Source organism: Orbicella franksi, unplaced genomic scaffold (genome assembly GCF_964199315.1).
Source record: "Orbicella franksi unplaced genomic scaffold, jaOrbFran1.1 SCAFFOLD_614, whole genome shotgun sequence".
NCBI classification, from domain to species: Eukaryota; Metazoa; Cnidaria; class Anthozoa; order Scleractinia; family Merulinidae; genus Orbicella; species Orbicella franksi.
The window spans coordinates 1-16,449 of NW_027670355.1; the positions used below are offsets into that span (position 1 = coordinate 1).

At 39.5% G+C, this 16,449-nt stretch overlaps 1 protein-coding gene across 1 annotated transcript; it reads left to right on the plus strand.

Moving 5' to 3' along the window:
• Positions 1-45: 45 nt before the first annotated feature.
• On the plus strand, positions 46-16,111 carry LOC145470925 (cyclic nucleotide-gated channel alpha-2-like; the record flags this gene model as incomplete). Its single annotated transcript, XM_081454776.1, has 15 exons — positions 46-147; positions 3,416-3,537; positions 4,298-4,486; positions 6,078-6,176; positions 7,544-7,711; positions 9,208-9,291; positions 9,988-10,064; positions 10,181-10,239; positions 10,813-10,868; positions 11,489-11,631; positions 12,412-12,515; positions 13,096-13,239; positions 13,515-13,555; positions 14,881-15,001; positions 15,995-16,111. Coding segments are annotated over exons 1-15 (1,626 nt in total), but the record flags the coding sequence as incomplete, so codon positions are not given.
• Positions 16,112-16,449: the final 338 nt, after the last annotated feature.

Here is a 16,449-nt window from a genome sequence, read left to right on the forward strand (position 1 = left end):
GTCACAGGCTGAGTAGGGGTGCATTCTACCTGTCCATTAGTACGAATGGTGCGATTGGTACCAATGGAATGGCACTCAACCATTGGTATTCCACTGGTGATACGTATTTCATTATGGACTACGAATATCTTGGGTATTCAATTACAGGTATCCAATTACAAATAGTTGAAATAGTATACCGTTAATTGGACATCCACGTAATCGCTCGCCGATTACGTGGCAAATAGGCAGGCGGAGAACCAATCACGATCGGGAATTTTGTGATAGATACGATTAATATTAAAATATAAGCGGTCCAAGCGAATTACACATCCGGCGATTGTTTTGATTTCTACTTACGCGCGAGGTTAAAAATGACGGTTCACGGGAAAGCAGACTTAAACGCTTACCGTTAAACGGGCGAAACCGTTAGTCATCCGTTAGTTTACCCGTTAGAAAGATTCCTCGTAGACGTTAAACACGTTAACCTTACCGTTTGCTTAGAATGTCAAAACGTTAGATCGGAAATTTTCAAAGTCATTAATAATTCATCAAGTTAAAACAAAGAAAATCACAACCGTGAAGGAGGTTTAGATACCTGGTCTTAATTAGCATAGATTTTGACGATTTTACTTCTTAGTTCACTCCTTAGTTTTTGTTTCGATTGAGAAGATATATCAAACACTCGAGACAGCGTTTAACCGGCTATTCAAACGCCTCGAATTTCGTCAAAAATACTCCGATGCGCGTCGTATTTTCAACTCTCTTCTCGGTGTTTGGAAATCCAGATGAAACACTGTCTCTTGTGTTTGATATATTACTTTCAACCACTGCAGAGCAGTAATGGTAATGTAACCGTTTGCTATACGTTAGAATGGCCCAGCAAAGGTTATAAGTAAAGAAATCCGTGTATTACAAGACGTGAAAAATAGCTGTTACGGTCTGAAGTCAACTTCATATTTAGTTACACTGCAACGTGCATGACAATGGCTAGGTGAACAAAGTTCCGTCATAAGGCTATGGACTTTATGGTTATTACAAACAGACTAATAATAATCCTTGCTGTGAAGTCGATGATAAAATAAATTATCATGTGACGTTCCGCAGAAACACTGATCAGAGAAAGCAATGGCTCAATTGAAAAGTCGCCTTATATTTGCATAACTTTGAAACGCACGAAGGTCGCTTAGCGTTTGTCGTATAATCTTTTTTTGTTTTCATTCTCGTCCGAAGGTATTGCTCTGCAGATGTCAAGATATTTGTTGTTTCTGTTAATTTATTCACACAAAAATCGACAAACAAGAGGCCAAAACAAAACATTTCGCTTCATCAAGCTGTCTCCTACTCAGGCACATATTAGCCCGATTAGCATATCTGGGACTCCGGGACATCCATACACGCAATTTGCATTCTGCAGTCTTGTCATAAACGTTACATTGACCGCTAACCCAGTATCAAATTCAGAGCAAAGTGCTAACAGTTTCTGTTATAAATCGGATCAAAAGTAACAATGAACCGAAACATTCTAAACGAGTGATGAAACTGAAGTTCTGGAGGACTGCTGCCGAATTTTACGAGCTTGCCACCCAAATTGAATCAAGACAAGACTGAAATTGTTTTCAGCAGCTCAAGATATAGTCCTTGGCACACTTTAGAGTCTCTTCAAATTAGCAACGTGAACGTCGAGATATGCCAAGATCCCTTATCACATAAGAAATATCGCCAAAATGAGAAGGCACATTGATGAAGAGAGCGCCAAAATTGTTGTTCATGCCTTTATTACTTCGAAATTAGATAACTGCAGCTCACTGTTATATAGTCTTCCCCAGCGTCTACTTTCAAGATTACAATCCGTTCAAAATACATCAGCTCGAATTGTTACATGTAGTAGGAGATTTGATCGTATAGCCCCTATCCAAAAAGCCTCACGGCTACCTGTCCGTGTTACCGTATAGTTTATAAAATTCTTTTACTGGTCTACAAAGCTTTCAGTGTAGCAGCGCCTTGCTACATCAGCAACTTACTTAATTATCACACCTCTCAATGGACTCTAAGATCGTCTTCTCAACACCTTCTGGCGACCCCAAAAGCGAGACTAAAGACTTATGGGGGGGGGGGGGGGACGTTTGCTGTTGCGGCACCAAGACTATGGAACTCGATCCCACTCGATATAAGATCTAGCTCTTCAAATGACGGTTTTTTAAAAGAGACATTTAAAAACATATCGTTTTTAACAAGCTTTTTAACTCTTTTAATTTTATTATTTCTGGCGTCCCGTGAACAAAACAGCTCGTTCAAGATCCCTTTTTAAAGCTCTCGATATGATCTGTTTTCGAAGGTACATAAGCTAAAGCTATCTACATTTCGAAGAAACCGTATCCAAAAAATCAATGCCGGCAGTGATTATACTTCGAGTTTATTTACACGTTGCAAACAAAAGGCATGTATGTTGACAAGTCCTTCGCTCATGGTCGCTTTAATTGCGCTATTGTTCAAGTCTTCTGAAGTCACTTGAGCTTGAGGTTTCCTTCCAAAAGATCTCGCCTTTTTCCAACCGAATAAAACCGATTTTGTTCGAGACGCTTGAGAGCAATGTCCAAAGGAACAAATTGAGCCTTCAAGCCACAAGATCCAGTGGTTTAAGCCAATTGAGAAATTACGTGTCCAGGCTTTATGCTTTAGGAACGAATTATATACATTGTGATATTTTTTTTTTTTTTGCAAACTCTAGAAAAATCTACAAGTGCATTTAATCTAACGACAAAGTGGAAAACGTACCTGACTTTGGGACCCAATTTCATGCCCTGTCCTACTTTACAGTTAACATTTCCAACCGTTCAACCAGCTCTGCCACTGCCATCTTTGAAACAGGCGAAGAACGTTCCTTTCTTGTCCATATCGAATAGAATTGTGGGTAGATAACCCGACTAGTTCCGAACAAAAAACAAATAAAGCGAAGTGTATACGAAATCCTCCGATTTCTGCAATGGCCGCCATGTTGTAACGTAACATGATTATCAAGATTGGCAACGATCCTGGGGCCTGTTCCTAGAAAGCCCCGAAACTTTTCGGGCCCGAGAACATTTCGGGAGGTTCGAGAAACGGCCCCCTGAACTGGTAAATATATTTAATTCTTTGTTTTATTTTACTTTATTTTATTTTATTTTATTTTGATCATCTGTGTAATTGAATTTGAGTCAAGTTGCCCTCAGCTGCCCTGTTTTCTTTATTAAATTCTCTACGTTTGCATATATGTTTGGTCTTGGAACTCAAGAGCTCATATTAGAGGCTAATAACAAATAAACTTCAATTTTCCTCCATGTTTTTAGTCGGAATAGCGGTAGTCAGGTCTTAAATGATAGTCACTAGGGAAATAGGTTTCTAAGATACATTTTGCCAAAATCCGCGCTGATTTTTGGTTTGTTTATATATCTAGATCGGACTTATCTTCGGTGAAAACCGCTTGGCTACAGTCAAGGCAAGAACATACTGCGAAATTCTCATGTTGACCAAGCCTGCTCTGGACGAGGTGCTGGCGAATTTCCCGACTGTAGCGAGGTTTGTTTATCTGGCGTTTGCCATTTGCTATATTGGTAAAAGTGAATTTCTTAAGGGCGTCCAACTACAGTTTAATCATGGTGTTTAATTAAGCAAAGAGGATTATAAGTAATATATCAAACACGAGAGACGGTATTTTATCGGGATATCCAAATACCGAGAAGAGAGGGTAAACTACGATGGGTAAAGGAGTATTTTTGACGAAATTCGAGGTGTTTGGGTAGCCTATGAAACACTGTCTCGAGTGTTTGATATATCTTCTCAATCAAAATAAAAACTAAGGAGTAAAGTGAAATGTTCAAAATTAATGTTAATTAAGACCGGGTTTCCAAACCTCCTTCCCGGTTGTAATGTTCTTTGTTTTAACTAGATGAATTATTAATGAGTTTGAGAAGTACGGCGCAAAAGTAAGAAGAGTTAAAACAGCTTGTCGCGTTCATTAGCAGAGTTTCAAGTCATATATACAACGGATAACAAAATATGCTTATGTTAGTCATGGTCTCATCTTATTTTCTTAGATATTTTTCTAATATCAATAAAAATGGTAGCGGGAATTCTTTTGTTTTTAACTTAGGCGGGAAATTTAAGGAGTGCTGTTTTTATAATCATTTGTAACTGTGATCACAACCAGACATGACACAACACCTCACTAGCCCAACCGCCCGAAAAACGTTTTATCAAGTTTTATCAGGCAGTCTTTCAAAGGTATCAGCATTAACCGGCTTTCCACCTTCATGAGCTCGTTATCTTGGCTTTCCAGGCAAATTTATATGGCGGGAGTTAATAATGAACATCTTAAAGACGTTAGAAAAGCAGCTCTTGAGTCAACAAAGGCTGCTGTAAGAAGACTTTCCATGAAACGCGCCCAAGGTTCAGCTTCTTCAAGAGCATCCAAAAACAAAACCCAGACATCCAAGAAAACAAAGAATGGAGTCTCTCCAGAGATGAGGTACATGTACAGATTGCTCTCTAATCACACGTAAGCCAGCTTAAGTTACCATCAGTAAGAGAAAACAAATCTTTCACTTCATACTAGTGTAAGATCATTCTCGGTTGTGTAGTTACCAAATCTACGATCAAGGAAAAAAATCGCCTCACGCACCGTTCCTAAAACCCTTATTTAAAAAACCCTGGGACCAGATTCATAAAGGCCATCTAGAGTATCTTGTGAGTATATTGTTCGAACACAATAGTTACTGTTAAGTAACAATTCTTAGGATGCAACTAACTAAACAGAGCTTCTGAAATCGAGCCCATAATTTGGAAGCGAAAAAGTAAATAAGGATCAAGACAAGCTTTGCACATTTCCCGCTAAAATAATCTCTTATCAAATATCTGCAAATTAGGCCTAGTTTATACGTTAAATTTAATTCAGACGAATTTATTTCCAAAAAAAAAAAATTCGTCGATCAGTCGATGATTTGCCGACGGGTGATTTAGACTTCAAAATTAATATAAGACGAATTTAATATTTTGCCGAAGCCTTCCGCATTTATCTGACCAGCGGCGAATTCAAAAAACGCACGAAACGCGCAGATTAAACCAAGGTGCCAATGCGGGAAAACCAAAACGAAATGGCGAGGTTTACCAAAGCTTTATTTTTAGGAAAATGTTTAGAGATAGACAGCGGAGGAGAGAGTTGCGACGTCCAATGTTGCATGACACTGGTAGTATTGAAGAAAAGGTTTCTTGTTCGAGTGTCTTTATTGATTTGTCCTTTCATCCTCGCCTGAATCGGTTTCACTAGCCAGCACACAAGTTCGATGTTATCGGAACGCTCCTCGTCAAGTTCGAAGATTCATTTTCCAGAGCGGCTGGGTCAATGTCATCGGAAGGGTGACGATTTTCGCTGAAGAATTCGTTTTGCCCAGCACCTACAGCAGCTCCAGCACTCCGCAGGCAATAACCTTCGCTTTTGTTTGCTTCCCACCCCAATGTATCTTCGTTTTCTCTTCAGCAATAGAGCATTCAACTCTGACACAAACACTTTTTCCACAAGTTATGCACGAATACTTTAAATTCCTTTTACAAATTGTGCTGGTGGAAGGCAATTTTTTTTCCCCACGAAGACATAACGCGCCCGAAGAAAACATACGAAGTGGGAAAGGCGCGGGGAAAAGTGAGTACGAAAGCACTGTTTGCGCATGCGAACCACGGGCTTACCACGAAACGAACCACGGGCTTACCACGGGCTCATTATAATAATGTATGCATTTAATTCGATGCGTCTGTTGCGCGACGTCTGAATTGAAGACGCACTATCGCAATTGTATCCGTCCTAGCAAGACGGATACAACGTCTCAGACGAATTTAATTCATCGGAAGAATGTAATTCGATAGTAGGTCCTTGATTCGTCCGAATTAAATTCGACGATTGTCCGACGTATAAACAGGGCCTTACAAGCGAATTTTGCTTGAACTCCATGTCTTCTTTTAGAATAGCATATGGCTACGCTGGCCTTGTTCTTTCAACGTGCTCACTAAACGAATAGAAGGTTAAAACATAAACGTTCTCCTTAATTTTCATCTTTCACATTCAGCTCTACGCAGGCAGGTCTGAATGATATAAAAGAAGACATAAACAAACCATACGGTGATCTCCATCCTGTATTACGTGTGCTGTCCTGGCTACTAATGAGGTAGGAACTCACAAGTTGAAAAATAGGCATAACATTGGCGCAGTAAGTTATAAGTACTCCAAAAATGACCCACCCGTGGGAGAAGTAAGGGCCGCCGGGGGAAAGCGGGGGGGAGGGGGGGGGGGTCTCGTGTGCTTGCCATGTGAATGTGCGTAGCAGTACAAGAAGTTTTTCCAACAGGATAGGTTGAATACAATTTTCGATGAGTAGACGATTTTATAGAAATGTTAATTACGCACATTTTTACCTTGCATCATTCAAGAACGCAATTCTTGATACCGCTGCAAATCGATCATAATTGCCCAAGAAGCGGTGAAATTCTCATTTGTAGCTCTTATAACAAGATATTAATACAAATAAGAAGAATTAATATCGACTTTTAGGTTATTAAACTCTTGTAGAAAATCATCACATACGATGTACGTTAAGTTATACTTTAAAGTGCAGGACTTGATCTTGTTTAGTTGCCTACACATTCGTATTTTGATCGAGCTTACTTAGCTCTTTGTAGGCGCATCTTGTTTAGATAAAATGTTGATCGATTGATGATTGACAACTTCCTTAACGTACAGCCTCAACAGGGCGTTCTTTTAGCACACATGCACAATGGACTCTGACTTCGAGACAACGAGAAGGATTTCCGATCAAAATCAGAACGATTCTGGATATGATAGCTGTCAAAAAATAAAGCTTAAATAAATAAAAAAAATCGGTCCTGAAAGAAGAATCTTTTTAAAGCCGTGTATTACTAATATAAACATGAAAAAATTCGCGTGCAGGAAGTACCGGAAGATTTTTCTGCGTGATTTTCTCATTCAAGAAAACCTTTTTCAGAGTTTCCGCACAAAATTTTCGTCCTCATTTTACGTGATATCATTGGCTTAGAAAGTTTCCTATTGTCTTTCAGCCAATCATAATCCAGAATTACGATGGGTAATTTGCACCTGTGTTACACTTGAACTGCACTGCTCTCAGCCAATCAGAATGGAGTGATTTTTTTACGTATATTATTACACCTGTTCAACTACATATTTGAATAAGTAGGAAATGTGGTATAACTCCGAATCTAAGTGCTTTCAAGGAAATCGTCAATTTGAAATTTATAACTGAGAAATATATAGCTATGCAAAACAACACAGAACTTAACTTTCAGGCTAGGTGGCAGCCGTATATAAAATGCATATTGCAAATTTACTTTATTCTATTCAGTCTTATTTTTAATTCATTTCATTATCATAACAGGACGTGCAAGCTTTGTTGTTAGTAATGTTAGGTGTTATTAGGGATATGTAATCTTTTTGGTTTTGAACCTCACAAGGTTGTAGTAAAAGTGAAAAAGTGATTGGTTATTATCTCCTTATTTACAGGCGCACAGTCTTGCCCGATAGCTCGTTCTTCATGGTATGGCATGGTATCTCGCTCGTTATAACCGCGATATTTCCCTTCACACTCACCCTGCAGGCAGCGTTTTTTCACACCACCACTAGTCTATGGATCGTCAATTATTGTTTTGACTTCCTCTACTTGGTGGACATGTAAGTTTTGAACATGCCCAGATTTCAGTGCTGGGTAGTTCTTTACATCGTTTAGGCAGAGTCAGCTTTAATCAACGTTTTATCTTTTTTTAACGGATATTTTTTGGCTTTATAATCCGTGTTTTCAGAGCCTTGAAAAAAGGTTCAATTCAAATTAGCGTGCGCGCGTTAGGCTATCCCCCTCTATTTTTTTTTTTCCGTGTAGTGTCGAATGCGTTTCCTGATATCGGATCGGTCGATCGGATTGAAAAACAAAAACAAAAACCTGAAACAAAAACAATGACGAGAATTCTCTGTATAGGAATCCTGGTACCCCAACAGCATTGCTGTGGAGCCTGAAAACAGCAAGACATGAACCCAAAATCAGCATGGCGGAAAAGTTGGTTGATGTTGTTGTAAAATTAAGACAACGTGGGACTTAATAAGACAACTGTTTTTCTCTATGCAGTTACTATGCTCATTTTTCGGATTAAAAGAGTTATTTAAAGTAAAAATTGGTTTAACTACGTCGTTACTTTTATTTTGAAAATGTCCAAAGTTTGGGTCGGTCGGACGGAGACGCTAAACGGAGAAAAAAGAGGATGGCCTTGTGCGAAAATAACTCTATATAAAGTCCAGTTAAAAAATTGAGGAATTAAGTTCAACAAAGCACGGGAAAAACACGGCGTCTGAATCAAACTTTTGAATTAAGTTCGGCAAGCAATTAAGTTCGAAAAGCTCTGCCGCGCTACGCGACTCTGGCACGGCAGTGATTCAGACGCCGTGCTCCTGCCGCGCCAAACAAAATCCATAAATTATATCAATGCGTTCCAGGGAGAAGTTACGAGGAGAATTGCTACGTGTCTTCAGTAACTCCTAAATTTGGCACGACTCTGGAATGACTTCTAAATCGGAGTCTTGTTTCCGCCATACTACAGTGGAACCTAATTACAATTGGGTTCGCTAGGGCAAAAACAAGACGTCTGAACCGGACCTAAGATCATCTCGCATCTACAGTAAAACAACTTCAATCTTTGTTTCTAGACGTATTTATTAATTTTCTTTGATGTTCTCGGTTTATAGGAGGGATTCTGCATGGATATATCATTCAGTTAACAAATTGACGTCAATTTTTCATAGGTCTGCCGTGTTATTGATCATTAATTTCTTCATAACATTGCAAAGTAGCTGCTTTGTCAATGTTATGACGAACCCATTGTCAATAACAGGACAGATCTATAGTCAATTTGCCTTTTGCAATAAATTATCGCACAAATTGTAAATTAATGTGTCTGTCCGCTTATTGACAATGACGATTAGCCAACGAGCGCGAGCATTTCTGTAGTTGTTGTAAAATCGGAAATGATCGAGAACAAGAGAAAAACAGAGTGCAAATCCCATGAGAAATTCACTATCTTGCATTGTACCTGATAGCCATCCAATCTGAGGGCGCCTTTCATGACCACCATGTTTTTAAGTATTTACTGTACTTATTCGATCGTCTTGTTTTATTTCAGGTACATCAAGTTTCACCTCGCCTTTTACAACAAAAACAATGTCCTCGTCACACATCCACTCTTCACGGCACGGAATTATCTCAGGTTATTATGCACTTGATATTTGTTTGTTGGTATTTTTGTAGACTTGTTTGCTTGTTTGTTTGTTTGTTTGTTTGTTTGAGTTCTGGGGCGTCATGATTTCGCAGTATTCTGTGCAATAAGTAAAAAAACTCCATTTAAATTGGAAAAAAATATCGACAGAGCATTAAATGCTCTGTCGATATTTTTTTTCAGTTAAATGGGGTGTAAATTGGCCTTTGCAACTAGCGGAATCCTTTGAGGCTGAATAATCGACATTTTCCAAGTTTGGCAAACCCTTTTCTTTCTGTATGTTTATTCGTCACCTCATGGATTAAAATTGTGCCAAACTATTATGGCAAAATATGGCAAAATATTCAAAAGAAACCAAACAAACAGCGCAAATAAAAGAAAAGGTACTACTAGATAGTTTTCGATAAGTTAATAAAGATAGTGAATTTTAAGCTCGGTAATGAAATGTGAAGGTGAATTAATCAACATGACACGAGCGTGGGACAAAGAAAAAATTCTGAGTCTCTCTAGAGCGCCTTCTAGAGAGGCCGCCCGGTGTTCGGGAGGTCATGGGTTCGATTCCTGTCGGGGACTCAGAATTTTTTCTTTGTCCCACGCTCGTGTCATGTAAATAGTTTTCATTGATGGTCACACAATGCAGGCACTCGTGAAATGAACATTTGACACAACAATGTCTCTTCTTTGTAGGACGAATTTTCCCTTCGACCTCTTCTGCTCGTTTCCTACAGACATCATTGTATTAGCCATCTGGCCTGACAGCCTCGGTAAGCTCAAAATTTTTTCCTTCAGAAATCTTTCTTCAATGATAGTATAACTTATACAGCAATGACGACAATGTTTCATCATTCTTAATGATCAATATATTTCTTTCGTGTTGCAGGCGTACTTCGCATTCTGTCGCTGGCTCGCCTTAACAGATGTTTTCATATGTACAAAATGGTAAGTTTAATAACCTTCAAAGTGAAGAAAGTAAATTTAGCGCAGGTAAAGCGCGGATACTTTCTATTTTGCAATCATCAGAGTAGTAAGGTAGATAGTCGACAACAGGAAATTAAGCCTAAAATTCGGTTGGTTTGCTTGGACTACACTATAACCTTTGAAGGCAGGGTGGCGTAATTATTATCGAACTGGACTCTTGATCGAGCTGTCCGGGTTCGAGCCCTGGCTTGGGTAATTGTGTTGTGTTCTTTTGCAAGACGCTTTACCCTCCCAGTGCCGTTCCCCACCCAGGTGTATAAATGGATACTTGAAAATTTAGTTCCAGGGGTAACCCTGCGGGATAATTCTGGATCCCATCCAGCGGGGAGTAAAAGTATTCCTAGTCACGTGATGCTACGGCAATCAGGATAAGCTCCGACTGTATGGTCCACTTGGCCTGACGCAAACTTTCCCTATACCATATAACCTCCCGCAAAAATTACAACGATACTGTTGTAATTTTAATCTCTTCCAGTGAGTTATCCAGCCATTTAGCTTATTTCTATTTGGCTTATTTCCTTATGTCTTTTTCAGCAACAGTTCTTTCGTTTCATGGCAGATTCAATGGGAAAAAATACAAACCTGTTGAGGTAGGTAGAAATAGGATTTTTGAGTTTTGACTCGATTTCACTAGCCTTCTTGAAGTTGCAACTCAAACAATACGTATCGGTTATTGACCAATTGTGAGGTCAAGATGGCAGGATATTGGCCAAGTTCTTTTTTTGCGTGTTTATGGACCTCGACTCCGTCTCGGTCCATAAGCTCGCAAAAAAAAAAAAAAAAAAAAAAAAAAACGAGGCCAATATCCAGCCATCTTGAGAGAACAAGCTTGGTCAATAAAGGATTTATTATATGGTTTTAGGGGAAATTTTTCTTGCGGGACACGGTGGGTAGTCCCGAGCGGGCAAGATAGCTTCATCTTGCCCGCTCGGGTAGCCAATCACAGCGCAAGATTTGCTTTCACGGAGCTAGCCAAATAATAATGATTATTATGAAACCCCAATGGAAAACAACAACAACAACAACAACAAAAAAGAATAAAAACAAACAAAACGAGAAATAGCGTGGTGAGTAATTTGACTCTGTTGTGAAATCTTTCGGTTTTTTTTATATTTTGAGGGTGAACTTGCAAGAACACGAAGACATTGCATTCCCTAAAACTCTCTTTACGATGTGCTGTCAATATTTGTATCTTTTGAATTTCTCATAGGCAGCTTAAGTTCGCTCTGTACATGGCAGTATTTACCCATTGTATAGCATGTGCCTGGTTTCTACTCGCTTGTAAAGGACTTGAAAATGGCCATCACCTCTGCTCAGTGGACTCTTGGGTCGTGAAGGAAGATCGTGGCCTAGGTAATTTGAACTTGCAATAAAACGTAGCTGAGCACCAAGGTTTTCTTTATTCTTTTGTTTTGTTTTGTTTTGTTTTTTTTCTTTCTCTATTTTTTTTTGTTTTATTCACGTCCGTCTGTCCTCCCTTCTGTTGTTTGTCGGTCGGTGAGCCTGTCTATCTAATTGTCCGTCTGTCAGTCTGTCTGTCTCTTTGTCTATCTGTCTGTTTGCCTGCCTGTTATCCCTTCTGTCAGTCTGTCTGTCTGCCTGTCTGCTTGTTTGCCGGTATGTTTGTCTTTCTGTCTGCCTACTGCCTTTTTGTTTCTCTCTGCCTGTTTGTCTGTCTGCCTGTCTGCCTGTTTGTCTGTCTGTTTGTCCGTTCGTCTGTCTGTCGGTTTGTCTTTCTGTCTTCCTGCCTGTCTCACTGCCTGCCTGCCTGTTATCCAGTCTGTCTGTCTGCCTGTTTGCCTGTATGTTTGTCTTTCTCTCTGTCTGTCTTTCTGCCTTCCCACCTGTCTGTCTGCCTGCCTTTCTGTCTGTCTGTCTTCTTGTTTGTCTGTCTGTCTGCCTGTCTGTTTACCTGTCTGTCTGTCTGCCTGTCTGCCTGCTTGCCTACTTGCCTGCTTGCCTGTCTGTTTTACTATCTGTCCCTCTGTTTATCTGCCTAACTGGCAGAAAGCCAAAGTGAAAGGCAACTCGAAGAAAGGCCTAATAAGTCTCATTTCCAGTTAAGATAAACTAATTTGTTAAATTCCTAACGAAATAAATTCTACAGAATTAAGTGTTGTTCTTTGTCGACAGGAAATTCAACATTTGACTTTAAGTACATTACTAGTATTTACTGGGCAGCGGCTACCTCAGCCTCGGTTGGATACGGGGACGTTCACGCACATACCACGACCGAGGTAAGTACCACAGTCATCCCATGCTCTAGATTATAGCCACTTTGAAAACGAAAGAGAATCTACGCACAAGCTTTACCGAGTTGGTATTACCAATTTGAATATGTTGCTTAGCAAAGACCAGTCACTACGTATAACTCAGCTTGCTGTATGCTCTCAATAAAATCAAAGAAAAACATGCGGCACATAACACACGTACGAAATGTCAGTGGAAAAGTCATTATCGGGTATTTATAAACCGTTGAAAATAAAAAGAAACGAATAGAGCTATTTATGTTAAATTAATCTAATTAAGTTACTTCACTAACCATATCTGCTCACGAGAAGCAGTTTTCAAGTACAAACACAAAATAGTAATCACTCGAATGGAATTTGTTTTATTTTCACTGGATAACTTTTTGGCTAGCTATCGAAAGAGTTGATTGACTAGCTAACCGACTGATTAATCGATAGATCGGTTAATTGAATGTTAATTGACTGCTTTCTTGCTTGCTTGATTAATTGATTGACTGATTGCTGATTAACTGATTGCCGTCCTGCTTGCTTGATTAACTGATTGATTGATTGATTGATTGATTGACAGATGACATTCTCATTGATTTGTATGATCGTTGGTATCGTTTTCTACGGTTTCATCATTGCCAGTGTTGCTGCCGGTCTGGCTAACGCTGACGCACAGCGGGCTCGTTACCAAGAAAGACTTGACGCTATAAAGACGTTCCTGAAGGTAAAGAGCAATGAAACATTAGATGGTAATGTCTTGTCATACTCTGTGGTGTAGCCTGCAACTAAATAAGTTACCAGAATCAGTTGCCAAAAAGTTTGCAGGAGGGGCCTCACATTATTATCTTGACGTGAGGTAGCGAGGGAACAGTTCAATAGGATGTTCCGAACTACAAGAGGTGACCAGAGATGATATATTTCTTTGCTTTAGATGCCATTTAGTTTATATTTTAGTTTAACTAGTGCCTTATAAAATGGGTTTGCTTTTGTTATTTTTAGGAACAAGAAATATCTGACAAACTCACAGCCCGCATATTAAGGTAATAACTTTTGTAAAATTTGACCATAAATTTATTAGAGGAGCCCGAACGAGTAAACTGGGAACTAGCATTTGCCCATTTTTACACTGGACCATTGGGACTGGGAATTACAAGCAAGCTGATGAAATTGGACTGGATTTGTGCTGGGAAATGGTGGGCGCGTTCCATTCGTTCAAAAATTCTGGTTTGAATTTCCGAAATTTTCGTATGTCGAATGGAACGGTATTTTCCACCAGGCCGGACCAATCTCGTATCATTTCCGTTTGAGCACATTTCCTGCCAAGATTTACTCGACAAAACGCTGAAGGATCATAATGAAGTGGCTGTCGTAAGTACCGTAAGCTGCTTCATGTAAAGAAATTTAACATGCATTCACAAACTCTTCGTTGATATTTACATGACCGACTCAAAAATCATTTTCGTGTGATGAAAGAAACTAGCGAACTTTTCTCGCGGGAGAGTATGCAAACCGGGCGAACTGACCCAAAGAAAATTCGGAACGACCAAGCCAGAATTCTCCAGAATTTGAAAATCAGATCCTAACGTTTTTGTAGAGGATGGACAATCAAGAACAGGCTCGAACTGTGGCAGATCATTCTGCATCCACTTTAGTGTCGACTCGCCCCCATCTTGTAGCTTTGGTCGAGGCAAAATTCACGACTAAGGGAACTAGGACCGAGATCATAACGGGTAGAAATGCCAAATGGAACAGGAAATTTCCGAAATTCCAAATTTCTAAAAAAAGAGACAACCTCGAGAGGTTGACCGAAATTTTCGAAACGAATTTCCGGAAACTTTCTGTTCCATTCAATTTTAAGCCGGAATTCCCGGAAATTTTGGTCGAATGGAACGCGCCCAATATTTGGCAAATGTTATTTATATCTCCCCCTCTCACTCCCTTCAGAACCCCCTTATTAATTCTTAGCATTAGCAACGGTCCCGAAAGGTTCCTGTACTCTACTGCTCTTGCTATGACGCGCTATGAAAGTAAAGAGTATTGTACCCGAACTCACTCACACAAGGACAATAATTAACTGTTAAACGGTGAGCTCGGCTGGGGTTTCTATCAGTCGATAGAAACCCATTGCGAGTTTTAGCATAACCCAGTTAGCAAACCGACCGTGATAATCGATCAGATCGATCAGCATGAGGTGTTTTCAAAGATTAAATAGCTCTTAGTGCCATCTATCGGGATAATAAGAGCATCCCCGTGTACCCAATCAGATTGTCCGTTAACTGGTCAGTCAGTTAACGTTGCCTTTAATGCTAATTAACATGGGATATGTTTTGTCCTTTTAAATGCCAACTCTGTTATTTTTTTTCAGCTATTATGAGTATCTTTGGCTGCGGAACAAAGGAGTCGATGCTAGTTCGCTGTTTGAAGGCCTGCCGCTGTCTCTGCAAGCCGACATTTCCCTCAGCCTGTACAAAGACCTGATTGAACGGGTAAAAAGTTCACTCTCTTTGCGTTTTTTTTTAAATGTATTTTTCAAGTTTTTGTGCAAGAATCATATCATTTGTAACAGTACGAGTCTGCGGATTGTTAACAATGTTGAACACTAAGTTTTGGTTTATTACAATGTAAAAGGTGTATTGTTACTATTATTATTATTACTGTTACTGTTACTGTTACTGTTGCGGATGCTGTTACTGTTACTGCTACTGTTACTGCTACTGTTACTGTTACTGTTACTGTTACTGTTACTGTTACTGTTACTGTTACTGTTACTGTTACTGTTACTGTTACTGTTACTGTTACTGTTACTGTTACTGTTACTGTTACTGTTACTGTTGCTGTTGCTGTTACTGTTACTGTTACTGTTGCTGTTACTGTTGCTGTTGCTGTTGCTGTTGCTGTTGCTGTTGCTGTTGCTGTTGCTGTTGCTGTTGCTGTTGCTGTTGCTGTTGCTGTTGCTGTTACTGTTACCGTTACGGTTACCGTTACCGTTACTGCTGCTGTTGCTGTTGCTGTTGCTGTTACCGTTACCGTTACCGTTACCGTTACCGTTGCCGTTACCGTTACCGTTACCGTTACTGTTACTGTTACTGTTACTGTTACTGTTACTGTTACTGTTACTGTTACTGTTACTGTTACTGTTACTGTTACTGTTACTGTTACTGTTACTGTTACTGTTACTGTTACTGTTACTGTTACTGTTACTGTTACTGTTACTGCAATAGAGGCATTCGTCATCCGTTTTGATTTCTGAATGTTAGTTTCCATATTTTGGTTTTGCTTGGGTAAGATAGAATCGGTTTTAGCTTACTTCCTTAGTTCTATGAAAAAGTTTCTAAATTGGAAGTCTGCCACGCTATACGGCTAGCTCATAGCAATATTCAATGTCCTTTGCCAAAATGAGCAACGAGATGTCCGATACTTTAATTAAATCTCGAAAAAATTTATCCGCTGAACAACTGTTTCTTTTTTTGTCCAATCAGGTACCTTTATTCGAGGGTACGGAGATCGGTTTCTTGAAGATGCTGTCCATGAAAGTAAAGCCTGTTTATTTTCTTGCCAAAGAGTACGTGGTACGAAAAGGAGACACTGGACAAGAGGTTAGGGTCGTTTGATGATATACTACAACACCGCAAATATATGCTCACCCACCTATTTAAGCAATAGGGATTTTTTTCCGTGTTTACATAGCTTCATCTAAACAAGAGGGGTTCCGAGAATATGAGACAGTTATGCAAACCCGAGACGCAAACTACGTAAACATGGAAAAAGTACTCTATTACTTTTATAAATAGTTCTCAAGAATACGCTTGAATCTAAAACGTCACAGCCGTGTTTACATACTTTCATCTAAACACACCTATCGATTAAAGACAAACATGACTTGCTGACTACCAGGTAAAAACATGCACGGTAAGAGGCGCGCGCCCATGCCATG